At 39.9% G+C, this 27328-nt stretch overlaps 3 protein-coding genes across 5 annotated transcripts; 2 read left to right on the forward strand and 1 right to left on the reverse strand.

Moving 5' to 3' along the window:
- The first annotated feature begins 16 nt into the window (after positions 1-16).
- Positions 17-9715, forward strand: LOC116615393 (methyltransferase-like protein 17, mitochondrial). 2 transcript variants are annotated; one of them, XM_032376971.2, is made up of 17 exons: positions 17-285; positions 803-1076; positions 1162-1287; positions 1636-1858; positions 2546-2627; positions 3418-3491; positions 4965-5059; positions 5670-5743; positions 6028-6135; positions 6236-6304; positions 6422-6482; positions 6675-6751; positions 7356-7448; positions 7702-7786; positions 8254-8331; positions 8627-8666; positions 9139-9715. In XM_032376971.2, exons 1-17 carry the CDS (start codon positions 190-192, stop codon positions 9263-9265), a joined length of 1782 nt encoding a protein of 593 aa, XP_032232862.1. In that variant the 5' UTR covers positions 17-189; the 3' UTR covers positions 9266-9715. The 2 variants fall into 2 exon arrangements, with proteins under 2 accessions (XP_032232862.1, XP_032232863.1); XM_032376972.2 differs by lacking the exon at positions 803-1076.
- A 1454-nt stretch (positions 9716-11169) lies between these two features.
- Positions 11170-17119, reverse strand: LOC5508180 (targeting protein for Xklp2 homolog). Its single transcript, XM_032376968.2, has 9 exons — positions 16874-17119; positions 16239-16803; positions 15549-15740; positions 14795-15092; positions 13952-14292; positions 13667-13835; positions 13200-13376; positions 12567-12716; positions 11170-11934 (listed from the first exon to the last, which is right to left on the reverse strand). The coding sequence occupies exons 1-9, from the start codon at positions 16971-16973 to the stop codon at positions 11533-11535; spliced, it is 2394 nt and encodes a 797-aa protein (XP_032232859.1). The 5' UTR covers positions 16974-17119; the 3' UTR covers positions 11170-11532.
- A 151-nt stretch (positions 17120-17270) lies between these two features.
- LOC5508181 lies at positions 17271-27031 on the forward strand. Of its 2 annotated transcripts, XM_032376970.2 has the most exons (13): positions 17271-17431; positions 17593-17789; positions 18426-18469; positions 19346-19443; positions 21628-21735; positions 21815-21930; positions 22600-22698; positions 23288-23381; positions 23567-23680; positions 24168-24902; positions 25188-25319; positions 25888-26051; positions 26298-27031. In XM_032376970.2, exons 2-13 carry the CDS (start codon positions 17620-17622, stop codon positions 26422-26424), a joined length of 2001 nt encoding a protein of 666 aa, XP_032232861.1. In that variant the 5' UTR covers positions 17271-17431; positions 17593-17619; the 3' UTR covers positions 26425-27031. The 2 variants fall into 2 exon arrangements, with proteins under 2 accessions (XP_032232861.1, XP_048576517.1); XM_048720560.1 differs by lacking the exons at positions 17271-17431; positions 17593-17789; positions 18426-18469; positions 19346-19443 and adding an exon at positions 20459-20656.
- Positions 27032-27328: the final 297 nt, after the last annotated feature.

Here is a 27328-nt window from a genome sequence, read left to right on the forward strand (position 1 = left end):
ACCTTGTCATTGAAGGTATTTTGAGCGTGAATTTAGCAATATTGACGTATCCTATTTGGGATTCCTGTGGCAATGCGGGGGAGAATCCAATATGGCGGCTTGCTGCATGTGATATGCTCCTGAGCATAAATGCGCCAAGTTGTGCGTTGAAATGGAAGAATTTATTGGAGTAAAGTAACAAAATTTGTGATGAATGTGGTACAAATTTATTTGCGGACTTTCAGTCGGTGCAAGAAGTACTATCTCCTTTACAATGTGACTCCCTACACGAGATTGACTCAAAGGGTGAGAGCCTACTTTAATTTTAGTTATCCTTTTCATAATAGATTAAAGGATACACAGTTCCCACCATTAGATCAGACTCTTTCAAGTGATATTTTAAGTACAAAAGAAGCCTTTTCCTTCTGAAGATGATGAGCTCCTGAACAGGATACTGACTAAAATTCTGACAGGTCTAATTAGAAAATAGCTTTCACCTGGAGACAAATAGGATGGTAATCAGACAGATGGTATAACTAGAAAGACTATAGGCAAGCTGTAGAAAACTCGATGGTCTGCAAAGGCGTGGTGTAGACAAGGTTGAAAAGGTATGTTAAACACCTCTGTGAAACAGAGTGATTGAGCTGACGTTTGAGCTTAGCCCTAGAATGAAGAGCTAATGCTCAAAACATCAGCACAACCACTTTGTTTCACAGAGGCGTTTAACATACCTTTTTGAACTTGTGTTGATTCATATCTCGGGAATCAGACAGGCCTGCATTGTATTTTAGATTTTTCATTTGATTTTGTTTAATTCTTTCAGATTTTGTGTAGTTCAGCATCAGCTTACAATACCCCTGATTCCCCAGGGGGTGGTAGTCAAAGCTCCCCAGGGGGTGGTAGTCAAAGCTCCCCAGGGGGTGGTAGTCAAAGCTCCCCAGGAGGTGGTGGTCAGGAACAAGGAAACGGAATTGAGAGATTTGCTTATGGTTCTGACTCATTTGCTAAAAGAAGAAAAGATTCACCTGGATTATTTCATCTAAATACTGTAAGCCTACCCAAGCAGCTTGATGCTAATCTCAAGGAGTTTTTTAAAAGTAAGAAATCTAATAAACTTTCCCAATTTGATGCTCCATGCACTCCAGATTATTGATAGTTGACTATATTTTTTCTTTCTTTAAGAGTACCCAAGAAAAGTGCTGCAAAATGATGGGCTAAAGCTTGCCCGGCATCTTAGAAATAGAGGAAGACCCACAGAGACAACATGGAGGAAATACAAGATCAGCAAAGCTGCCAAGAAAGCCAAAGGTCAGTTGTGGTTTAATTAGTTCAGCTCTTTTGTTGTTATTTTCTTTTTTACATCTTCAGGGACAGCACCTATGAACTACTAGCTCACACTATGATTAAAACCTACTTTGACTTATGATGTGTAATGTCAGTCACTTACAAAGCACATTGAAAGTGTCTCCCAATGTTAATTTGCACATTACAAAGAAGCAAATTCATTCTTTATTGGGCTTTAGTTCTATAGCCTTTTAACAAATTCAGATTCCAATTTCCACCTAAGCACTTCAAAACAAAATTGAAATGGTTACCTGTAAAGATGCCATAGCAGATCAATTTTACCTTAAAACAAAACTACCATTCATGGTTTAGCTGTTGAGGGAACCATGGAAGATATTCTCAAGCTAAACGCAGAGCAAGATCAATTAGAGGAATCTACATCAGAGTACTCTCTAGAGGAAGATGAAGGAAAAGCTATAACAAACTCAGATGAAGACACACCATCAGAGCAGAAAGTTACTAATGAGGGACCAGACAAACAAGCAAATGAACTCAAGACTAAAAGGCCAAAGAGAGAAGAATACAAGGTCATCAGGTAAGGGGGAAAATTACCACATGGTTAAAATGGTATTTTTTACACCTCTGTGAAAAGAGAAAAGTTTTGCTGGCATTTCAAGCATTAGCCCTTTGCCAGAGCAAAAGCGAAACTATTAGAAGTTTTCATAGAGGTGTAAAACGTGTACCACTTCAACCTTTTGTTGGTTTATTTTCTTGATCCCACAATGCCTACAGTTTGAAAACCACCTAGTTTTTCCACAGCTTATTGTAGCGTTTCTATTCTTATCATCAGGTACAGTAGGTAAATGGATTGTTGGAGTTTTTGCTTGTCATGCCATGCACCAGTCAATAAAGAGGATATGTCATTGCAGTACAAACACTGCCAAGAGTTACACGTTGAGACCATGCTTGTTTTTTAAACTTCTATATGCATTAAATCAAGATCAATTCAAATATTAGTGTGTTAACACATTAAAATCTCTCCACTGAGGCCCAATTTGAATGACTCCCCATTCTCCCAGCTAGAATGGTGCCTGTTAATAAGTGTAGCTTGCATTTTGTTTACAAGAAGACTAACTAACTTTACAAGACAGACTAACTTCTGATCGGCGAAACAGAAAGTTTTCATATTATTTCTCATATCTGATTTGGTTACATCTTGATCTGATAGGGCAGTCTCACTGCCATATAATACTGAGACTCATTTTCAATCTGTTGTTAAAAGGTACCAAGCCAGGGAATCGGCCGCATTTGCTGCAAGTCGTATCCCATCATGTTACGGTTCAACTCTGAGGGTTCTAAATGAGGTAATGTTATCACCCCTTATTTGACTTAATATGGCCTCAAGCGCATTATGTGTACAAGAGCTCTCAAAGAAATAACTTGTGAGTGGCCAACCATTTAACTTTTGAGGGGGTTGAGGTTTTCTGGGGAAAAAAAGTTATGCTTTGAACCAAAGAAACAAGCCCCGCATGACAAAATACCCTGCACCCAGTTACCGTAAAAAACAAATCGTGCTCATCGGAGCCCCGTCCAGCTAAATGGTTGACTCCTAAAATGTTTCATATTCAAGATAGTTAAAGAAAAGGTAAAAGGTGTTTTATACAAAAAGGGCTGTTTAGGAATGCAAGTAATTAGAATATAAAAATAGGGGCAGTAAGAGTTATTTTCGTGATCCATAAACAGCCTTTTTTGTTTATCATGAATCGTAAAAAGGACAAATTGAAAACTGTGATCCGTGATTGCTACCTTTGCCGTGATTTGTGATGGGGAAATTTGATCAGCGTGAATTGTGATCTATGCTCCTTAAAAATCATGAATTGTGGTTTCTGATTAAAGATTGATCCTTGCCGTCAGTTTATCATGAAACGTGATTTCGATATTTGAAACTCGTGAAACGTGCAGGGACCTCCCTTACTGCCCCTGTAAAAAGGTTATGATGGCAAAATTAGAGATTTATATTAATTCTGTGCGTGAAGAGGGGCTTAGAATACCATGCCTCCCACCCATGTTGTATGTTCCTATTTGAGGTCACTTTCACTTAGTACTAAAGCTAACTCTAATTATATTAATATCCTTGAATAATGTTTTCCTTAGATTTCAAAGAGGGAACCTGATTACAAACCAGAAACTCTGATGGATTTTGGATCAGGAGTCGGGACTGCTATATGGTGAGATTATTTTTAGTAACCTTAGTAGTTTTATATTAAATGCCAGTGTGTTAAAAAGAAAGTGAGCAAAAATAGAGTGACAAATATGAAGATAGTAGGAGGGTAGTAACAGGCTCAAAATACTGGTGATTGAAATCAATCAAAGTGTGATTGGTTGCAGGGGGACACAGTCTTACCCCTTCTGGCCATTTCCCTACATTTTTAAACTGGTTGGGTGGGTGGGGTGGCGGACACAGGATGGCAGCAAATTGAACATCTGACAGTCACTAAGGGCGTGTTTTTTTACTTGTGATTCCGGAATGAGAATGATAAGAATAGAAAAAGTGCCCATTTGTTTATCACACGTTCCCATTCCGGAATGGAATGAAGGCCATTCCACCCAATCTGCTACCTGTAGCAGAATGTCTTGAATGCATTCTGAAGATTCTCTACAAACCATTCCCATTCCAGAACGATAGGAAAATATGTGCTTTTAGTAAGGATATTTATCAGGTTTTGATACGAGAGTGCTCAACGGGTCTAGTATCAAAGGTAATTGGTATTTTTCAGAAGGCTCTGATGACAAAATGAATATCAGAATGTGTTTTTATAAAAATTCTCAAAAGCTTGATCAAGTAAATTTTAAAAGATTCAGATATCTTTTCCGATTATTTCTTAATTTCTCCGACGAGAACCTTCTGCAAAAATTCCCAAATGATATGAAAAAACGTGCCATCTCATGAAAGAGGAAAATTTTTTCACCTTTACAGGGCTTCTGGAATTATGCGCTTGTGCGGAAGCGCGTAATTTGGCTTTCTCCGCGTAATCCACAAATTTCTGCGTAATCCTGCGTAATTTGGCTAAATTTTAAAAGACAAAACATTTAAGTGCACGGCTGGTGTGTTCTTTAAGGGTTCTTACCTCTATTTCTCGTAAAAAAGAGAGATATTCTTCGTAAGAGTGCGATATTTCGAACTGAATTTTGAAAACAAATAAAATGACTAGGTGTTCTTTGCTAAACCGCGAAGGCCTAGGACTAATAATAAAGTACCTTTTTTGATTGGCTGGTGGCTAGGAGCCAATGAAAACTCGCCTTAGATATTTTCACGCAAAAAATTAGCCTTTTCAAGTTATTTCGTGCTTTTCTTCGGTACATAATGTAGTTTGGACGTCACAGTTGATATACCGTGTAATTTAGCGTGTAATTCAGTAAAGAATCACGCAAAATTTTGATTTTTAAAGGGAAATGTATTGCAAAATTCCGCGTAATTTAGCGCGTAATGATTGATTTTCCACGTAATTTAGCGAGTAATTTAGCAAAGAATCCAGCGTAATTTTGAGTTTTTTTTCGCGTAATTCCAGTAGCCCTGCTTTAAACACTAGCGCTAAATCATTTACACATTCTTTGTGAAACGTTTACACCTTGTTTGGATTGGCCTTGCAGAAGTTGGCATCCCTGTGTGGTATGTAAATTGTTCTAATGTGTATCCTCAGGGCAGCCCATGAGACCTGGGGCAGCTCACTAAAGGAGTACCAGTGTATCGACATCTCAGAGCACATGAATAGTTTGGCGGAATTTCTGCTGAGAGGTCAGTAATGTGCAAGGTTGTTGTATACAGTAAAAGATACCTACAGCTAGTGTTGGATGGTCTAGGCCCTACAGCTGCTGCAGAAACATCTTTGGCAGATTGTCAGTTGTTTTGCTTCCAAATGTGTCATAAAAAATGTCAGCCCTCATAAAATGAACAGATTTATACTAGACATTTTGAGCATCAGCCCTATAATGGAGCAAAAATAAAGAGGGTCTCTTCTTTTGCTCTGAGAAAGGGCTAACACTCGAAATGTCAGCACAACTTTTCACAGAGGCATTTAACATACCTTTTCAACCTTGTGTTGATTTATACCATGTCTACAACACGCCTACGCAGACCATCGAGTTTTTCTACAGCTTGCCTGTAGTCTTTCTGGTTATACCATAGCTTTTATACTTGAATTCAGCAGGACCCAATAATTTGGAAAACATCCCATTTGATAGGCTCTATTACCAGTCTTTTCTGCGGCCCCCTTATTTGGAGTCATTGAGAGCTTACCCATTCAGAATCAAGATGGAGAAAAATCAGCGCATCTAGAGCTGTTAATCCATATTGCTAGCTGCTAGCTAAAAAGACGTTTGTGATATCAGCTTGTTTGAACTTCTAGGTAGTGACAGCTACAGACAGCCTCTCTATATTCCGCATGTGTACTTCAAAAGGTTTCTTCCAATCTCCAACAAGGTATACTACAAGCTTTCAATATTTTAAAATATTTTTCGCATTTTTCATTAAAAATCATCCGATATTGTTACGCAATCGGCCGGAAGTAAACTGGTGACAATGCGGCTTTAAATGGGCTCTTTCAGCCCTCAAACTCAAGCTTTTCACTTAATGACTGTGATGTTTTCCATTTCTATCCTTCTATACTGCTTATTTGTTTGGTATGTTTTTACCTCATCACCAAATAAGTGGTGTGATGGTGTTTTGTTTCATTAATTTATGTTATCATCTTTTTTTCATGCTAGGTTACATACGATGTTGTTATCTCTTCATATTCCCTGAGTGAAATACCTCATGTGGCATTGAAAAAAGAAGTGTTGAGAAACCTCTGGGCAAAAGCCAATGATTTTCTGGTGAGGCAGCAATTTTTTTTCATACTTATTATTTAATTGTTTTATGCTAACTTTAAAGTGTGGTGTAGCTCTATAAGGACCGATTCTGTGTCTGTCGTAGGTTCTGGTAGAGTATGGTAATAATGAAGGTTTTGAGACCTTGTTGGAAGCAAGAAAGATAGTTGAAGCGGTAAGAAGGGGACAATTTTGCCTTCCTCCCTTGTTTATTCATTTTTTCTCCTTCAATGACTTTGTTTGTTTTTGTTTGTTTGTTTGTTTGTTTTTTTTATTATTATTATTAAAATAGGACCAAGAAATAAGCAGAGACAGCATTTTGGAAAATGAAAGTACATCTGAAACATCTCAGGGTAAAATTATTATTTTTTAATTCACTCCTGTTACTAGTACTGTAGCTGTGTAATGATGAAACGCACTGGGTTATGAATCTCATGATTCTACTTTGACAAGAGCCAAGTGCTCCTGAACACTTAAAATTTTGTGTAGTCTTTTCTCTGGAAAGATGAAACGCTTGCCTTAAATTCTGTATTTCTGTCTAACAGGTGTAGATGACTATCAGACCAGAGAGGAGTTTCCATTTGAGACAACTACCACAGAGGAAGGCTTTGTTTACGCACCAGTAAGAGAACAATAAGGTTTAATATCAAACTTAGTATGTATTTGACTATCTAGGCTGGGTTTCATGGAGTAGGAATGGGGACATCTTCCCTTAAAGATGATATTACAATAAATCTTGATAATGGCAAATTGGTCATTGAGTCTGTCTGTTTCTCATAGCTTTTATTTTCAAGGTCACTTTTTCAAACTTTTAACAAATGGATTCAGTTCCCAGGAGGATAAAATGGGAAATCTATCAGTATTAAGATTATTTTATTATATTCTAAAATTGAAACACTTAAAAGTAGAAACATGTTGAAAAATTATAACCTTATTATGAAATATTAAAAAAATTAAATCCTTAGCATTCTTGCAGGCATTTTCCTGGTGTTTTGTTTTTGGTAGGCTATACCCCCTTTTCTAATCACTAGTTGTTGTAAGACCAGAACACAATATAATGGCAACCACAACTTGGTGTATAGCAAAAGAAAAGGGGGAAAAACGGAAAGTTAAAAAATATGAAAAAAACTTAAAGAATGGCAGTACTATAAGTTTCCAGTTTCATATTGCAGACTATTCGGGTGGTCGCATGAGCCATTATAATGGAATCCTGTCTTGCTTTTCAGTGCCCACACGACCACCCATGTGCCAGGTCAGACGCAGGTACCAGAGACCATCCATGCAACTTTGAGCAGAGAGTGCAACTATCGCTAGTGGAGGTACATATACTTTGCATTTGGAAGCAGATTGCATCACACCCGCACCACATTGTGCGTGTCCCATGTGAATGAGGGAGGGGTCAGATATACAGGAGGGGGAAGGGTCTGGAATACAAAAAATTCTGGGTTTCAAAAATCAGGTGGTCTGTTTAGTTGAAGTGGGTTTTTTTCTGTGGCAAAAACTTTGAGAGTTGCCCATTCACCACCAAGACATTGTTAGAACTGTTTTGTTTGTTTGTTTTTTTTTGCCAAGAAATTTACAGGTTTGAAAAAGTGGGGCTATGTGACGGAACGATTCTCCTACCTTGTGCTCCGTAAGGGAGAAAGGAGAGGCTCAGGTATGTTGCACCAAAGTTTTTTATATGGTAAGACTGAATAGTATACCCCATTAGACCAATCATATTCTATAAAGCACTATATAGCGGTGGAATTCTCACACCAAGTGCGCTATTAACACACCTTTAGATCTTTCATTGCGTGGTTCTGCTATAGGGAATTTATCACACCAAGTGCTCTATGACCACACCTTTAGATCTTTCATTGCGTGGTTCTGCTATAGGGAATTTCTTACACCAAGTGCGCTATTAACACACACCTTTAGATCTTTCATTGCGTGGTTCTGCTATAGGGAATTTCTCACACCAAGTGCTCTATGACCACACCTTTAGATCTTTCATTGCGTGGTTCTGCTATAGGGAATTTCTTACACCAAGTGCGCTATTAACACACACCTTTAGATCTTTCATGGCATGGTAGTGCTTTAGTTAAATTCTCACATCAAGTGCTTTGTTTAAATCCCCTTCAGATCATTCGTGGCCCCGTCTTCTTGAGCCTGTCAGGTTACGCGGGAAGCATGTCATTTGCAGGCTATGCTCCAGTAATGGTTAGTGATACGCCTTACCGAAACCTCAACGTGACAGAAATCCCGGTATAACCGAATATATATAATCGAGCCCCACCTCCACGAAACACAAAGAAAAACCGGCGTCTTTAAGCTCATTTTTACATAATTCAATGGCAATTAGCATTCCTAAGACTACGTAAATAAGACAAAGAAGGATCGTCAAATGCTATCATTTTTCCATGATGCCTATGACTGCGCACCCAAATCCCAAATTGTGCCCTTCGAACCTCGATAGGCTAAGTGCAAATGCTCATGTATGTTTTTTTTTCTTCAGGCGATATAGAACAAAAAGTTTTGTCGAAGAAGAAAGATAGGTAAGATGGGAAGATTAGCAAAGGGAATTCTACACAAGCGTAATTCGCTCGTAACACCCCGACCTGTGACTCTACTTCTCAAAGAGAGTGGGAAAGCATCGATTTTCATCGGCTGATTTGGAAAAACTTTTTTGGTATTTGCGACGATTTGATAAATAAAAAAAACTTTGTTTTAAAGTTTTGATTTCAAGATTGCTTGAGATAATTATTATTTCACTATTGAATGAAAACAACCAGGCAGGGCTGTTTGAATTGACCTTTTTAATGCACCATCCCTACTTGTCCTTACCCCACATTATTTGATGATCATACAGTATTTTTCAATCTCTTTCTGTGACTCTACTTTTTCCTTTATCATTAGCCTGCAAGCTTTAGCTCCACGTCAATTAATAACCTCCACTACCCCACCCCCTTCTATTGCTTTGGCCTATATAACTGTGTTGAAGATGTTAAATTTCCTTGTCATTTCCAGTGATGTCTACAAGTGTGTTCGCCATCTCAGCAAATGGGGCGACTTGGTAGCGTTGCCTGACGATAGGGTGCGACCGCTGAACAACCCTGACATCACAGTAACCAGGAGAGGCAAACTTAGGAAATGAACGGATTCTACGATTTGCAAAGCGATATAGGTACTGGGCCGCCGAGCTTGTTGGAATCGTATGGAAGTTATATTGGATTTGTTATAACAAGCCAATCCGAGGTAATATGACGTAACCCGCGAAAACCAACGAAAATTGGGACAGAAATATAGGTTTTCTTGTAGCCGTGAATTTTTCTGCCTAGGTTAGTTTGGGGTGAGTCTCGTGGTCGTTTGTGGAGGGTCCACGATAGGAGTGTACTCTATTTTCCCGCGAGCTCTCTTCCTGGTGTTTTTGTTGATCAGCCATTTACTAGGAAGGGATGGACTGGCTCGGATCAGAAGCAGGAGTAGTAGGTAGCCCGTAGTTGTAACGACTGATGCGGGCACAATAGATGAATTAAGGGAAGACTCGATGTCTCAATGTTTTTTTCTTGTTTCTCTGAGTATTAAAGCTAGCCGGCTCTCCGGAGATTCGGGATTACTGTGAAAGGGGAAAAGGAGAAGGGATCCGGTTATATTATTGTCACCAGTTTACTTCCGGTCGATTACGTAACAATCTCCGATGATTTTTAAAAGAAAACGCGAAAAATATTTCAATTGAAAGCAGTGTGTCTATTGGAAGTTTCTTTGAGGATGTGATCGATAATTTAGAGTGGATGGCCTGTTAAATATCTCGGATTCTAATAGATTCTTTTGTCTTTTAACGGTTGAGGTTTCCGTCGGACCTCCGAAAGTAAACTGGTGACAATGCGGCTTTAAAGCTGGCTTTTCACAAGCGAAGATATGTAAAAGCTGACGAGCATGTTAGAATCACACAAACAGCTTTTCGCTAAAGGGGGGGGGGGGGGGGGGGGGGGGGGTTGGCTCAGTGACAAAAAGTGGAGGGTAATTTTTTTAGTTATATCCGTAGCGCTACCTCCGTAGGCGCTCTGTTGCTTGTTATGAGCGTCCATGTGTACTTTTGTCACCCACCCTCCCCTCTCACAAAGACTAAATTGGTCACTGTGTTCCCCCTTGTTTCCCACGGACTCGTAACGTCCCTATATGTCAGGCGCTCTGTTGCTTGTTATGAGCGTCCGTATAGGTCATGTGTACTTTTGTCACCCACCCTCCCCTCCCTACAAAGTATTAATTGATCAGTGTGTTCCCCCTTGTCTCCCACGGACTCGTATTCGTAACGTCCCTATATGTCAAGCGCTCTGTTGCTTGTTATAGCGTCCGTATAGGTAATTTTGACGAACGTCCCTATATGTCACGCGTCCCTATGTCAGGACCCCGGTCAATTTTTTTGGGTACATATGGCTTTCTGGCAGCCCAAGGTGGGGGGTTAAACCCCATAGATCGGCTACTTATATTACTCAAGAAGGTTGTCTTTGCTTCCTTCGCGAGGTAAAAAGGCTTTGTTGCTCTCTATTTCTTGAACGGCGAATCCGAGAAAACCTTAGGCTGCGTAGCAACCCAAAGAATTGGGGAAGAAGAGACGAGGCACGCTAGGGAAGGCTGAGGTAGCGCTTTTAATCCCATCCTCTCCGGGCGGGCAGTGTCTCCATCATCTTCCTTCATACGCAGGCTAAAGAAACCTCCAGTATTATCGGTTTGCTGGGATGTTAAAGCCGCATTGTCACCAGTTTACTTCCGGTCGATTACACAACAATATCCGATGATTTTTAACGGAAAACGCAAGAAAATATTTCATAATATTGAAAGCAGTGTGTCTATTGGAAGTTTCTTTAAGGATATGATCGATAATTTAGAGCGGATGGCCTGTTAAATGTATCGGTGACAATGCGGCTTTAAGCTTCCCCTTACATCATTTTTAGACCAAATAATCGCCGGTCCAATAAACCTTTAGGGTAGAGTATCGTTACAAATGGTCTGGAGCTTGAGGAATCCGCTCGAACTCAAACTCTTGAGGAAACACACTCAATAGAACTTGTAGTTTAATAACCAGCAAGCTGTAGCGTATGTTTTTACACACAATTACTTCTAAAAAAATCTCGCCCCATCTATTTTTTTTTCGATTTTTTTCTTTGATTTATGATATAAAAAGCTATAACCGTGATATTTACAAATAGCATAAAAATAACCAATGACAAATTTCGGGAGAATATGTCGTTTTACACTAGCGCCACGAAACATTCACTCAAAACAATTTGAGATTTATAGTGGTTATACGACCCATTTTCAAATGGCCGTTCTTTGACACAGACGAATTAAAAATGGTTGCCTAGATGCCCCAGTAAAGTGCTACACAGTAATGGAAAAGAAAAATCAATCCATGCTTGTCTATATGCGTATGTTACTCCTCGATCTTGTGTGCCAAGCAGGTGAATGTGCCTCCGTCAAGGGTTTTTCGCTGGGGAGGATTTGAACGCCCTTGAATCGAGCTATCGGGTTCGCTTTGTGTACCATCTGCTGTCGAAGCATAGCGATGTTGCGTCGTTCCTCCTCCTCCCTCTCCTCTTCTCTCTGCCGGAGAATCGCTTCCTCCTCCATCTCTTTCTCGTGTTTTTGCATCTCGTAAATCGCTCTTTCCTGCGCCCGTTTGTCGCTGTTAAGCACGACATTATCGCATACTGTCGCTGGTTTCAGGGACTTCTTGGGTACGAAAGCAGGTTTGTACAACACGTTAGCCGAGTGAGACTTGAACACGACTTTTTTCTTTTCCTCTTCTAGTTCTTGCTGGACCTGGGGGTACGGGAAAAGATCGTGGAAGCATAAGTTGATTTGAAAATAGCATTCTTTGCGAGCCAAACACTTGCCACTCTTGAAACAACAGTGAGCTTAGTCCATACCTAAAATGTTTGTGGGACAAAGAAAAATGGGCGCGGCTCTTCGCGAACTTCCTATTATGTTGCTCTCTTTGTTCACAAGCAAAGTGGAACGGTTTACAATAAAGTTGGTGCACCGTTACTGTCGAATCCGTTGTATCGCGACCCGCGTTTTCAAAACACGATTTATTTTGGTTTTCTGTTCCGTCAGTAAAACCATTCTGAGCCAATCAAAGTCTCGCTTTGTGCACTTCCCTGGCTATCCTCTGGACGAAAACCAGACAGTGTCGCGACAGAAAGCCAGGCAACTGCACTAGGCGAGAGATGGCAAGAATCTGATTGGCTGATAATAATTTGACTGGGGGAACAGAAAATCCCAAAAGAGAAAAACAAATCGATGTTTTGAAAATGCGGCGTCGCGATACAACGAATTCATAATAATTCCCGTCACACATCTGCTTCACTGTATTTTGCGTACTCTTTAACACTTTCAGCTCAAGCACGTGAAATATTTCCGCCGCAGGCTAGAGCGACAGTAGAGACACTTACCGAGTTGAGCCATTTCTCCGCCTTGACGGAGCCTCGATTCTCAGTCTCCAGGTTGAACGGCTCGAACTTTGTCGCCTGAAGGCGCGAAGTCGATGGGAGTAGGGGCTGGGGAGAGAAGCTACGTAGGGGCTGAGCCTTGAATTCTCGCGCCTGGACAAAAAAATAAGATTTTTTTTGTTTGAAATCATTTGTATAATTGCTTTATTTATTGTATTTACTTATTTGTTTTCCGGCATCTGTTACACCCGGGGCCGGTTCCTAGAAAGTAGGTTAGCGTTAACCTGCTTTCTATGAACCCGGCCAAGTGCTCAAGTGGGGGTTTCCTTAATGGGCGTGGCGCGTTAAAATAAAAACAGTAGGAAAAGCGATTCTTGTAGACATTTGTAAATTGCCATTATTTGCAGTGTTCAGGAGCACTTGGCTCTTGTCAAAGTGGAATCATGGGATTCATAACCCAGTGCGTTTCATCATTACACTGCGAATAACACATATTTATGACATGAAATATCAGCAATCGGGTAGATAGAAGGACCAGTTCATAAATTACTATCTTCAAGAGTTTGGGAGAGTCAGACCCCCCCTAAACCCCTCTAGGGTTGCACTGTTGCCTGAGGATTATGCATCTACTCCTACCTTTTTCTCTTCCTCCAACATCTCTTGGATCTTTTTCTCCTTTTTAGCGAGAGCCTCTTTATTTCTCTGCTCAAACGAGAAGGGAGCAGGGGCTGTCGCCTGGTGGGGAAGTTCTGGTTTGAACTCCATCTTCTTGTACTCTGGGACAGGCTGGGCTTTGAATGGAGCAGGCTTATCCTGAATTAGAGCATAGTCAAATGTTTAAAAATGTGTATATGAGGCTAATGTGTGTACGGGTTCCTCACAGAGTTCAGCAGTGTTCAGGAGCACTTAGCTCTTGTCAAAGTGGAATCATGTGATTCATAACCCAGTGCGTTTCATCATAACACTACTTGGATAAACCTTAGAAGAAGGTTAGTTAGCTTTAGCCTTGTAGCTGTTTAAGCTGTTTACCTTTTACTTCCACCATGTTAGGTACACTTAAATCGATACTCCCCTATATATGTATATAAGTATAACTAACTAACCTCTTGAAGTGTTTCTTCTAGCTTCTGTTTATAAATCTCTCCTCTGTTATCCGTTGTAAGGTTGAATGGCTCTGGCTCTGTCACTGGTTTGGCAGTCGATGACTTGACACCATAGGTCCCAGATTTTTCAACAATTTTGGGGTCAAATTCCCTGGCTTTAAATTTGTAGCTAGAAAAAGAAATATAAATTAGAAGGGGTCATCCTTATTTGTTATTAAACATAGCAACATAAACTTATCAAATAGAGGATAACCACCCCTCATCTAGCCATTCATCACCACCTACCTTCTCATCTCTTCTACAATTCTCTCTTCCTCTTCTTCCCGACTGAGGCAGTCAGCAGCCCTTGGTCTGTGCCTGTCACTGGTGGTGAGATTAGGTGTCTTTGGGCATGTCAGGCCCTTCTTCTGTTTACCATGCTGACTTGGCACATCATCCTCGCTCTGCTCTTGTGATCTCCGGCTGCGGAATCTGGGCGGAGTTTTAGTCTGGAAGGTATAGCATCTTTCAGCCATTGACACAAAGCCTTCATATCCATTGTCACCGCTGTCTTCATGCTTTCTCTTCCGACTCCCATTATCAAAGCTGAATGGCTCTGGCTTGGTGACCCCCTTGTTCTTGAAAGACTAAAGAAGAAGAAAATATTGTCTTTTTATTCATCTATTATGTGATTCAGAATGAGATAGGCACTCATTCATTTTTTCACCTGTGTGAGATCAACTTAAACAAGAAAAACAGATAACAGGAATGGGAGATTTTATTATTATCACTAGGATGCAAAAGCCAGATTAAAAGAACATGTCTGTTTGATTTTAAGGCACTTGTGTTTGACCAATTCTCATTTTTTTGCAATTGGGTTTGCTCTTGCATCTCTTACTGAGAACCAACCTTTCTAAAAACAAAGTTGCTTGGAGCATTAGACCATTTTTTTTTGTTCTGATGAAGATTTCTTTCTTTTTAAAACATCATTGCGTTCAGAGAGGCATAGAACAGAAAACTTCAACCATTGAGTTGCTCTCTATTTTCCAAAACATTTATGCACACCACCTAGTTCTTTTCTAAAACTTGTCTAAGAAGACTTACTAGACCAGAGAATATAGCAGTAGTTGACTCATGTATATTACTCACAGGGGATGGTGGGTGCTGTCTTAGTGTTTCAACAAAATCCTTTTCCTTCTTTTCTGGGCAATTCTGGTTTGCACTAGGCTTGACCCTACTGTCTGTTTGGAAATGGAACTCTTGTGGCCGTGTAAGTTGGTCCACTGATCGCACTGGTTTGTAGGCAGCTTGCTTTTGGGCTTTCTTTCTGTAATCATCATGTTGTTTCATCTTTGCCCTAAACATCTCTCGCATTTTGTTTATCTCTTCAAGTTCTTGCTCTTCATGGGTCTTTTCAACATGTGTCTTTGGTTTCATCTTTGGCCTCCTGAAAATGTAAACAATGTTTTTAATCAAAAACAAAACCTGCAGCATATTGGTCAAGCAAGCTAATCCTTTGCATAAATACTTTATTCTCATTATAATTCCTTCTAAATAGCCATACATCTTTCAATACAGAAGACAAAAAGTCTTGGCCTCTATAAGAGTCACTGTACCACAGAAAAATCGTATGGGCCACCACACAAAAAAAGGCACAGACATCATTGCTGATAATAAAAAAATATTATTATTCAATTGCCGATTCTACAATAATCTTTGGTTTTCATTTACTGTGGTAGGAAATTTGCAGTATTTCCTTCAAACCCTAATGTTTAAATGATAGATAAATTTCTCAAAAACTTGCAGAAAATTAATTCAAATGGAAAACTACATCATTATGTCATCCGATCTACTTTTGCATAACATGGCCCATACATGGGACTTAAAAACAAGGCAGACTTACTTTAAGACATTAGGAGTACTAGGAAGAGTCAGCAGGGGTTTCTTGGCCTTTGGTGCACCACTCCTGGCAGAGGGTTGGAAAACACAGTTATCTCCTTCACTCTTACTGCTTGCATTCGAGCAAGTCGAGGCTGTGCGTGGCCGTGATTGGCGGTGGGATTTCCTGGGGGCCTTCGCAGCATTTGCTCTTGCCCTGTCAAAAAATAAATTATTAATAATAAGATACCAAAGACGATAGAATTATCAGTGAATTTTTGAATGGTCACAAGTCCCTCAGGTAACATTGGTGAGATTTTGACACTAACATAATGATGCTTTTCAAACAATTCTACAAAGAAACCTCTAAAAATAGTTCTGCAAAGACACTTATCACATGATTTCAAAGGTGAAAAGGAAGTTTTTGATGTTGATCTATAAAAGGTTAAAGTTATAGATCTACAGAAAATTACTTAAAATACGATACTCATCAGATCAGATAGCTAAGACTTCTCTAATGTTATTATTCCCTAACTCAAAGCAAAGGGATGTTCTTATAAAAAATAGCTTAGGCATGCGAACCCGAAAATACTTACTTATAATGCACCAGGTCAGTTTCAGCGAGAATTTGCAAAAAAGTTTTCGCTAGCTAAAGAGTGCATAGTACTCTCTAATTACTAGGTTACTTGTTTATAGTTTATTTTAATTTTTATACCTCGTAAGTAATGGGGAGCTTGGCTTGGTCTTTTTCATGGGGGGTTGGAAGGCATTTTTCTCAGACGGTGGCGCACTGGTCTTTCTTGACCACGATGCAGTCGAAAGCACAATGTTGTTACGCTTTACAGGTTTATTATCTGGATTTACGACATCAGAGTCATTTGTTTCCGATGGTGCTGTGTTTTCAAGCCTTTGAGGCATATCTATGGCTACTGATGGAGTTTTCTCGGGCGGTTTCGAAGTGATTTCGGGCTCTACTGGCTTCACTGCTTCGATAGTTGGAATGTTTGGTGCCTCGTTTTCTTTAGCCGAATCTTCCTCCAAGCTGTCCGTATCGATACCAGTATCGGGGGAAATTGAGCAAACTTTGGGTTCCTTTGCTGTTTCCATGTTTTTAATGTTCGACTCTTCCCCTTCTATGGTGTTTTCCTCTAGACTATCCGCCTCAATTCCAGTTTTGTTGCATGTTGTTGAAGGGACTTCAGATTCAAGAGTTTGTGCTTCGGATGGCTCGAACATCAAACTATCTTTCTCGATGCCACCATCATCCCCTGATCTGCAGTCTAAAGCAAAGGGAACTAGTGTTATTACAACGATCGAGGGTAAAAGAACAACGCTACAGAGTTGACTTACCAAACCAGGCATCGACAGGTCCTTCTTCGTCCACCTTGGCACTGAAGTCAACAAACATCGGGGCATCATACTCGTAATTTGGATCAAAAAGGTCCGCCATTTCGGCAAAATAACTGTAAAAATAATAACTTAATTCGCAGCAAAACTAATCTAGCTATTGAGATACTAAGGAAGTTACAAGATAGAATAGTCGCTAGGACTTCATAACCAAACGTTCATGCTCAGAGCTCGTTTGCTGTTGGAAGGGACAACAGTTGAGTTCAAACTTTCCACGCTTTCGGGATGAGCCAATCAGATTCGATGGCTTTGATAAGTCAAACGTTAAATTTCCATGTAAGGTTATCCGAACCATATATGGAGTTAAACTTTTCAAAATGGCTTCTCTCGCCCCAGGTTCTTTCGAGTAGATGCGGAACGCCTGTCTCATCACTCATTGTGACTGTGAAAGAAAGCAACAGAAGAGGAATCAATAAAGAAAAAGATATCAGAGTTTTAGATATGTAGAAGCGTAAAAGTAGCTGGACGGAATCATGCTTCCTCGGTATCTGACATCAATTAGTGAGTATTTTGAAATAAAAAATTAAAATCAATTTTCATTTCTGTCTAAAAAGTGGCTTCACATGACATTAGCTTACTTTATCTGTTTATACTAAACTCATATTTTTTTTCACCCAAAATTAAGAGATATACTCAGGGCAATTCGTTATTTTATTCTCTAGTTGCAGTGCTCATTCAGTGCATCCTAGATGGTTGATCAAGGTGCCTTCCTGAGCCGGTTCCGGCCGCAGGATGTAGCAGTAATGGTAGCTCTTGTAGCAGCAGTGTTCTTGTTCCGAGCCCCAGACGAGCACAGTCTGAAGCCTGTTTGGCAGCTAGACCTTCACAGATCTAACGGTTCTCATCACAGGGATTTGCTGTATGTGTCCCCGTCTGGAAAACAAAGACAGATCAGAAATCACCTACTTAAAAAAAAGAAACACAAAAAAACAAGGGGAAGGGTGCAGACAAAGTCCTTTTCATTGTAGGATAATTCTACGCCCTCATATAAAACACACAGAATTTTTTTTTTTTTTATTGAACAGCCCCCTTTCTATCAGAATACCTATTTGGGTGGTCAAAAGAAATCAGAGCCTAACCTCTCTTCAACATCTCCATTCCCCCTCTGGGATTTAATCGGCCAAATAACATCAAATACTGATGGCAATAAAAAAGCACAATTGGTTTCAGGGGTCGATCCAGGAGTTCACAAGAAGGGGGAACCAAAGTAAGGGTTTCAAAAGGGGGGAGGCTAGATTCATTGTCCTTCCGTATTTTTTTCTGATATAGATATTTTAAGCCAAATATCTGAAAAAGAGGGGGCCAGGGCAGGCTTGGCCCAACTCTAGATCCGCCCTTGAATTTACCTGGTTTTGATGTAAAGGGGCTCTTTATTTTTAATGGTTACTGTTTATGTTAGGTGGGTGACACATACATCTAGCTAATAACTGATGAATCCAGATTAGAATCATTTACTGCATTTCATACCATGGCAACATTTTTTGTTTCTCTACAGACCAAAGCCAATCATTGTAGATTTGGATAATGATGGGACCAATGGTAAGAACTTTTGTAGAAAAAAAATTACCAGATAGGAATACTGTGAATGATTTTATGCCCCCTATCCAAAGTATGCCTCCTATGTAATTAACAAGCTTACAAGTTTGTAATGAATGCCCCTCTATAATAAACGCTTCCCTCTTTTTAATGCCCCCTACCCTCCCTCCCAGCTTAAAAATAAAACGACATATGAATTTTGGTAATATAAATCAAATTTGATTAAGCTGAGTTTGGCTTCTTTTTGTCAAGAAATGCTTGCTACACAGGCTAGTTAACATTATCCTGACTGAAACTAGAGCTGCACTGCAGTTGGGTTTGTTATATTTTCATAGCTTGTAAGAAACAACCCTCTGTAATAAAAGCCTCCTATCTATTGAAGCCCCCCTTGGACTATCAAAATTTAATAAATGCCCCAGCCGTTTATTAGATCATTTACGGTATATAACAAGATCAAAAGCAAAAGGATAATTTGCTCACCCTCTAGGAATAAATAAATGGCATGCCCATGACTCTCCTTGACAATTTTATGAAGTCCTTTTCCTATCTCTCCAATCATCCATGACAGATTATTTTTCCCAAATAAATATCAAATCATTACAGATGCTATTTATTACTGGAGAGGAGCCTGTTTATTTCCTTTGAAAAGCTCTTCACATGTTTTACACAGGTTCAAGACTGTGAATAACTTGTGAAAATCCTGTTAAAAATCTGTTGAAAAATTTGTGAATAATAATGGTTGAAAACCCAGTTTCGATATTAACCCTAGAGCAATGGTATTCTTCTTACAAAAATACCCTTCTATTGGAACTTTATTCAGCACATGAAATAATAAGATCATTTTTTTCTTTCTCCTAACCGTGTTTCTTGCAAACTAAGAACTGGTGGTTGCAACAGCTGATGCCAAGGTCAAGGTCATGGTTTTTCCTGTCGAGGATTTCAGCAGTGAGAACATTCTCCCTCATCTACATATCAAGGTGATAAGAATACATAATTTATTTATATAGCAGCATATTATGCACTCTCCCTCATCTTTGAGTTGTAAACAATAAACTGTGTAGAACAGAGATCAACTCTAAACTGGAAAAAAACCTATTAAGTGGAAACATCTTAGGGTCCTGACCCCGTACGCAGTTCTGCTCAAGGTTAAACCAATCAGCTATCAAGCTATGATTTGGGGTTTGCATGGCGCAGATCTGCGCAGTTTGAGCCAATCAGACGTTATAGATCTCGGTCACATCAAGGAGGTGTTGACATACAAAAACCATACTACTCTGTATGACATAAATATCTGGTTATTACATGTCAACAGAGGTCAAAGCCTTTGTTAATTCTCAAACAAAAGGTAAAACAAAACATGCAACCATACAAATATCCATCTTTGGTCGCTTAACAGTAAACTCGGAATGATCAAGCCGGCTATAACGCGAAGCAACGCGAGTTGGAGTGCTTATCATTGCAAGTGGTCACAAGTCACAAAGCGCAGCCCTGCGCTCGCATTAGCCAATAATTATACAAGTATTCACTTCCTGTTGCGCAGGACTGCTCATGTATCAGCGAATCCCATATTTAGCGTATTATCGGAACCCACGTGAACTGCTACCTAGCGCCTGGTTAATTAACCTGGTTAATCTACTCGGCTTAGTTTCGTATTTTAACTCAAACATATTGATTAAAAATAAACTTGTCACTTTATCCAGAGTACTTTTCAATTATCTGTTAAGGACTCGCATATTTTTGCCGCTTCGCGTTACTTTCATTACGAGCCCGAAATTTCTCAAAATAAGCGAGTACTTAACAGATAATTGAGAAGTACTCTGGATATAGTGACACGTTTATTTTTAATCAACATGTTCCGATGTTACGCTTAATACGGGATTCGCTGATACATGAGCAGTCCTGCGGTAAAGGAAGTGAATAATTGTATCATTATTGGCTAATGCAAGCGCAGGACTGCGCTTTGTGTCTTGTGACCACTTGCAATGATAAGCACTCCAACTCGCATTGCCTCGCGTTATAGCCGGCTTGATCATTCCGAGTTTACTGTTAAGCGACCAAAGATGGATATTTGTATGGTTGCATGCGCATTTACAACGAAAGCAAAGTAACAAGTCCGCCGTGGCCGATTAAGGCTTGCCAAGCTTCCAGTTGAAATTGGAAAATAACGCAAGGACTCTTCTGGGATACAAGGTATTTAAAGAAATATCATAAACTCCGAGAATAAGGAAGGCATTATATTGGAGTTAATCGATTAACTCTAACGAGGAGATACACGAAGGATGTTCCAGTATTTGAGGACACTGTTCTTAACGCGCCAAAACAATCCCGCCAAATTAGCACCCTTCAAGTAAGCTAAAAATAATACACATATCAAACACAAAATGTATCAATTTGAGAATTTATAATAATAAAAGAAGACCTGTGGAAATAATGTCGCTCCTTTTTAGCTTATTGTATTTAGTCAAAGAAAGTGTTTTCGTTCAGACTTTCAGAGGTTTTGTTTTACCTTTTGTTTGAGAATTAACAAAGGCTTTGACCTCTGTTGACATGTAATAACCAGATATTTATGTCATACAGAGTAGTCTGGTTATTGTATGTCAACACCTTGATGTGACCAAGATCTATAACGTCTGATTGGCTCAAACCGCGCAGATCTGCGCCATGCAAACCCCAAATCATAGCTCGGTAGCTGATTGGTTTAACCTTGAGCAGAACTGTGACGGGGTCAGGACCCTAAGATGTTTCAACTTAATAAGTTTTTTTCCAGTTTGGAGTTGATCTCTGTTGTAGGAGTTCTGTATATTTTCAGTTATTTACAGTTTGCCAACTTTTCGTTTTGTTAAGAATGTAGTAAATTGGCATTAATTTTGCTGAGACTAAAAAATAGAAACAAAAATGATAATAATGAATATTCATTTGGCAGATTTTGTTTATTTTTATTTATTTATTTTATTTTTTACATTTACGGTGATGACGGCCCAGGGATGACGGCAAAAGAATAGGACTCAAGGTCCCTTACATGCTTAGCCTTATTGTCCTAATACACATTACTATCTCTAGATATAAACTATATCTAGAAAGTATGATTGCCTGTAAAATGTGTACAGTATTAATATGCTAAACGTTATGAAAATTAACATATTTAAAATTCTGAATAATAGGCTGAATACTCACTTCTCTCTGAAGTGGAGCAATCCAATAGTGGTGTACTGCCTGTTGCTATGGCAGCAGGGTGTCAAGAGCATGTCATGGAAAGAGACTGCAACCAGGTGAGGATGTGTATGCTGCTTAGAAAAGACAGGCACTGCTTAACTGATTTATTTATCACACACTTTTATTCTTTGACAGGTAATCGTTGTGGTGACAAGTGACTGGACAGTGCATTGCATGAGTAACTTTCTCAAGCCAATCTGGAAAACAAGCCTTCAATCAAAGGACCACCCACTCCAGCCAGAGCACATCAGGTCAGGGAAAGGCAAAGTTTTCAGAACACTAAAAAATTGGCTCATAAATTGCTTTGGCATCTCTCCTCTTACAGTCTTCTTTCGATTTTATTCTTTCACTTTTCCCAAAATGTTTAGTGTGTGCGCCTAAAGAAAGAAACAGCAGTATCCTATATAATTAACTATGCTTGCAGAAAATTGTTTTGTATTTCAGGCCCGTACCCAGGATTTTTCTTGGGGAGGGGGAGGGGGTTTGCAAAAACTGAAAAAGTATACCCATTTTTTCCGAAGGGGGGGGGGGAGGGGTGGGGAGGGAGGGAATAAGTTCTCTGATAACATTCTGACCGTCCCTGAAAGAACAAAAAGGTTTTTTTTTATCCCTTTGCAGTATCTCCACAGGGCGTTTGTTGTCAGATTTGGCTACGGTCCAGAGTGATCTAGCTTATGCTTTATAGTTTTGTCTACAAATAGGATCTTCGGCCATTGTAGTGGGGTGCACACCCCCCCTCCTGGGTACGGGCCTGTACTTTTATGATTTTTGCTGGTGATTGAGCAAAGTAAAATGTCTCTGTTGCAGACCCACTTCATATTTGACCTAAACAATAATCTCGTAACTACTTGTTATTTCTGGTCACACATACAGATTGTTAGCCATTTTCTTCAAAGAAAACCTAACACTTATGTCTATAGGGAGGTAGCTGCCTTGGTTATTGGTCAGGTGAATTCAGGGTTGGTGATAGTTGGGGGAAGGACATCTGTACCTGCTACCTCCACAGAACACAATTTTGGGTAAATGGCTTCAACGTTTACTTCTAAATATCCATAGAGTAAGGTTTGTATGATGTGAAATAATCAAGGTCAAGACTAGCTTTGTTATTCAGGTTTCACAATAAAACACAACTTCCTTTTTTGTATAGAAGACTCTGACAAAAGAGTGTTAAGGGAGTTGAGTAGCAATTTGAATATTTAAAATAGAATTACCCTGAAGAAAATCTTTTGGGGGGCAATTTTGGCCCTGAGAAATGAAGAATGATTTAGTAGAAACTACAATGGCTGTGACAACATAATTATGACTGAGACAAGCTGAGTGTTTGACAATTCATTGATCACAGGCATTGCCTGGTCTATTATGATTTCCGAACTCACAAATATTTACCTTGTTTGTATTCCAGCCATGTGTCAAAAATAGAATAGATAGAGAATAAGAGTTGTTTTAGAACTTTATAATATATTCATATATAAAAATTAACAATGATCATTACTGAGCTCAAATGCATTGTGCGACAGAAGTCATAAGGTCTGAGCTCGATGTCTGTGTTACGTGACTGCAGCATTTGCCTTGGTCTGCCTCAAGCACTTTTTCTTGCTTCATTTTTAGGCATGATCACACTGTGGAGACAGGGGTAGCAGGAGACCTAGTTCAAGAATTAGTCAACAAGCCGCGCATTCACCGTCCTGTCCAATCAAAAAAGGTCACATAGATAATTAAAAGAGGGCTGTGTGTTTTGTTGTTAAATAGGATCATTAAATTTCTTTCAAATAGATTTAAAGATATACATAATTGTGTCAGCCTACTGTAAAACTTGATGTTGTTTTTATTATGACTGCAATAAGGTTTGATTTTTATTTTATTCCTATCCTATTTCATTTTATTTAGGCTGCATCAAATGAGGCGGACCACTTTTCAACCTATGCTCTAGACAGCTGGACTGGACAGATAAGATGGCGCCATGAACCAGGGGACTTTGTCACTAATCAGACAGCTAGAGAGGTGAGAAAAATTCATGACGGAAAAGGAACTTGTATCTGGTCTCAACCTCAAAACCTTAATATATGATTAAATTTTATTCATTAAAATTACATCACTAAAAATGTAGGAACCACAGGACAGATCTATTTGTTTATGAAAACTATATTTAAATATTTCATGCCCTCGATTGTCTCTCCCTATGTGAGGCATCATTTTGCTAAAAAGGTTCGTGGTTCTATAGAACGCATGGAACCGACCCTGGATCAGGAACTCAAGACTTTACTCAAACCAGTCAGGCGCGTACCCAGGATTGGCTGAAGGGGGTGCGCAGTCATAGGTATCATATGGAAAAAGCATAGTACTTGAAGATTCCTTAACAAGAAATGCACGCACTCTGTGCTCCCCCTGTTTACACACCTGCCAGTATATGTTGTGAAGGGGAAAAACATTTTTAGATAAGGGCTTGTAAAGTCAATCCTATATAATATGATATGATGTCACTTCGCAGGAACTTTTGTCAGCGTATCACTTCAAACTTGCTCTTCACTCAAACCAGTACCATGCGGGGGAGGTACGGTGGGAGCAATACCAAGCTTCAGTACTACGCTCCCTACCCCTGAGGTGGGCGCATCCCAGTGATACTAACATGAAAATAGCAGACTTCAGGAAAGGCAAAACCGGAAGTCAAATATCGGAAGTAAAAAAGAAATCCTGGCTGGATTTGGGGTTTACTGATCTCACATCCGATACCAAAGGGACCAAAAATAGAACTCAAGGGAACGCCATAGTGATTCAGAGTCATACGGGTCTCGAAGTGCTCAACATCCAATCAGGGCAGCCGCTTTGCCGTTACGTACACACCCAAGAACTGACCACCGCCGGGGACCTCAATGGTGATGACGTCATTGACCACGTGAGCATGCACTTCAGCGCCCACCAGCTGTTCCCTACTGATCTCCCATCATGCTCTGCAATCGCGCGGTCGGGTTCCCGCGTGTTGTTCACTGGTCCAGTATGTGCGTCAGGCTCGTTGTTTGACTGGTCCTCAGGCGAGCCGCACGAAGTGGAGCCTCTTCTTGTGGCACCCTTACTTGTACCCAGTCCTCCTCATCGCACCGGTCTGTTTCGTCACGTGATGGGTCACAACCTGCGCCAACGGTCTCGTGCTGAAATGGACGCGGTATTTCTTGTGAGTACTGGAAAGCTGACGAGCTACGGGCCGCACGGCGAACAGAACTGGCAGGTACGCATGCGCCTACATCCCCCCAGCTCCACCACGCTTTTCCCCTACTCCATGTCGTCACGCTGCCTCCCCCTATTTCTTCACACTATCCCCTAATACTATCTTGTCTCATGTTATCTCATAATTGTATGTTATCACGTTATTCTTCTATTCTATGTTGTCACGCTATCCCCTTATTTTATATTGTCACGCTATTTTACTATTGTATGTTGTCACGTCATCCCTATATTCCATGTTGTCACGCTGTCCCTTTATTCTAAATTGTCCAATTAACTTCCTATTCAGGTAACGGTGGAAGGTGCGTGGGCAAAACACGTGCGCCCTGACGAGCACGGCGAGTGGACGAGCGAGAATGGGGACCAGCGCTTCTTCCCATCCCTTCAGAGCATGCGCGTCAATGCCGACGAGGAAGAAGAGGTTTGATGACTTCTGTTTTATTCAAGGCACAAATCTTCTTTTAGAACATCGGTTTGGGTAGTACCATACTACATTTAGTTTTCGCGAGTTTTGAAAGGCGTTATTTTGTGACATTTCTTTCGCGTTTTGTAAAACCAAAATTTCGGAGCTAACTTTAAGTAGTAACTAATAATACCTATTTCTTCCCAGTTCAACAAAACTTAGGCGCCACCTGCAAATGTTGGAAGAAACTTGCCTATTAACACGTTCTTTCTTTTTGTATTTATGTATTTTTCATGTCAATTTCTTGATACCATAAGGAGCTCCATTTTTGCGAAATTAAAGTCGCATTTAATGAGTAATACCTTATTGAAAAAGCATCGTTTCCATCGGCTGATTTTGGGAAATTAAAGTAATTATTTTCGATTGAATTTGGTAAATAAAGTGTAAAGCTTTACTTAAAGATGCATATTACACAAAACTTATCTTTCAAACTAAGAAAAAAATCATAGGTTTGCCTCACAAAAAAGCCATATGATATTCCATTATTGCAGTTCCGGTGCCATTATGTATCATACTTTCCTTGTAGTCTGCAGTGCTAGTCAGCGGTTGGTACCACATCTCATTGGTTTCACTGGTCGATGGCACTATCATGGCTTCCCACTCGTTGCCATGTCAACCCGTAGCTCCTGTTGTGAATGGGGACTTCACTAATGACGGCTTGACTGACGTCGTTGTACAGTGCAGTCAGAGGTAATAATAGCAACTGATTATTGTGAATTGACCATTTGATATTTGAAGGGCAGGGGGGTTTGTTATACAGGATTTTAAGGCAAAGTATAGTGGTTTAGTGAATTTTAGTGTTTTTCTTTTCACTTGGTTTGAAGGTCATATTTCCTCGATCACACTTAATGTGCTCCCGATTTTCTCGTTCACCACCACCCCCCTCTTATCCTTATCTAGTCAACACTGCATTTATTACCAAACGTCCAACTTCAGTTATCTTGGCTTCGCCTTGGAACGACGCCCGGGCTACCTGTGGACGGCAATATGGGTGGTCAGCGGCCTCGTCGTTGCGTTACTGACCCTAGGATGCATGCGATTTGTGGAGGAAGAACTACTATAAATCACCAATAGGAGTTGAGTATTTGGAGAGCTGCGACCAAAAAGAGCCCAGGGAGTCAAGGTAGCCTAACGATGAAGTGTCACACAACGCGTCACGCACCACACGTTATTTATAAAAATCATCCGTTCAATTTGACCGGGGTTGATATATTAGAGCCTGTGTAGCAATTATTTTTAACCATCAAAGTTGTAAATACAGGTAAATATTAAATCTTGGAGTTGTGTGAGAGAAGTCTCACAACTCCCTGGTTAAATGTAGTCAAAGAAGTACTCATAGATAACAACAGGGATCGTCAGTGTAGTACATACAAAGTTCGTTGCATTGTTTATTTGTTGAATGGGTTATGTTGGATGTTTTACTGTTCAAAGTACCAGTGCGAGCAAAACAAGGACGCAGGATGAGATAACACGCTGCTCTCTTCCATATTAAATGCATTGGTTGTCCTTACATTGCCGGTGCAAATGACGAAATACAAAGAGAAAATAACAGTTCTACTAACAAACATATTAAGCTCTTAAAAACTTTGATAAGTCATGTGATTAGTTTATTTAATATCTTTATTTTTGCAATTGATTAATAAACAATGAGAAGCTGTCAGTCTTATAAATGCCATCCTAGCTCATTTTGTCATTCGCCATTTGCACTAACCACGTTTTATTAAAAAAATAGGCGTATATAGTATTCGCTCTGTACCATCTTCGCATCTTGCCCAGGCTCTACGCGGCAAAGCTAATACAGATTACATCTACTGATATTGCGAAAGCCGCTTGAATGCCAGGCGTTCTGTCAATAAGGGTGGTAATCGTTGTTTTGCTGGATATTGGCTTTCGCGTCCACCTCATTTGGGAAGGCGGTCCAGTCAGGGAGCCTATTGTCTTGCGCACAATTCCTGTCATCTTTCCAT

This window comes from Nematostella vectensis, chromosome 13 (genome assembly GCF_932526225.1).
Source record: "Nematostella vectensis chromosome 13, jaNemVect1.1, whole genome shotgun sequence".
Lineage (NCBI taxonomy): Eukaryota > Metazoa > Cnidaria > Anthozoa > Actiniaria > Edwardsiidae > Nematostella > Nematostella vectensis.

Bases quoted from the DNA above. Each gene is read 5' to 3' on its own strand.
- LOC5508180 (XM_032376968.2), bottom strand. From the start codon at position 16,973: ATGGCGGACCTTTTTGATCCAAATTACGAGTATGATGCCCCGATGTTT. The intron at 16,804-16,873 runs GTAAGTCAACTC...CCTTTGCTTTAG, and splicing joins ACCTGTCGATGCCTGGTTTG to ACTGCAGATCAGGGGATGAT. The intron at 15,093-15,548 runs GTAAGTCTGCCT...TTACATTTTCAG, and splicing joins AGTACTCCTAATGTCTTAAA to GAGGCCAAAGATGAAACCAA.
- LOC116615393 (XM_032376971.2), top strand. From the start codon at position 190: ATGAATGTGGTACAAATTTATTTGCGGACTTTCAGTCGGTGCAAGAAG. The intron at 286-802 runs GTGAGAGCCTAC...TAATTCTTTCAG, and splicing joins ACACGAGATTGACTCAAAGG to ATTTTGTGTAGTTCAGCATC. The intron at 3,492-4,964 runs GTGAGATTATTT...GTGTATCCTCAG, and splicing joins GGAGTCGGGACTGCTATATG to GGCAGCCCATGAGACCTGGG.
- LOC5508181 (XM_032376970.2), top strand. From the start codon at position 17,620: ATGGTTGATCAAGGTGCCTTCCTGAGCCGGTTCCGGCCGCAGGATGTA. The intron at 21,736-21,814 runs GTGAGGATGTGT...ATTCTTTGACAG, and splicing joins TGGAAAGAGACTGCAACCAG to GTAATCGTTGTGGTGACAAG. The intron at 21,931-22,599 runs GTCAGGGAAAGG...TTATGTCTATAG, and splicing joins CTCCAGCCAGAGCACATCAG to GGAGGTAGCTGCCTTGGTTA.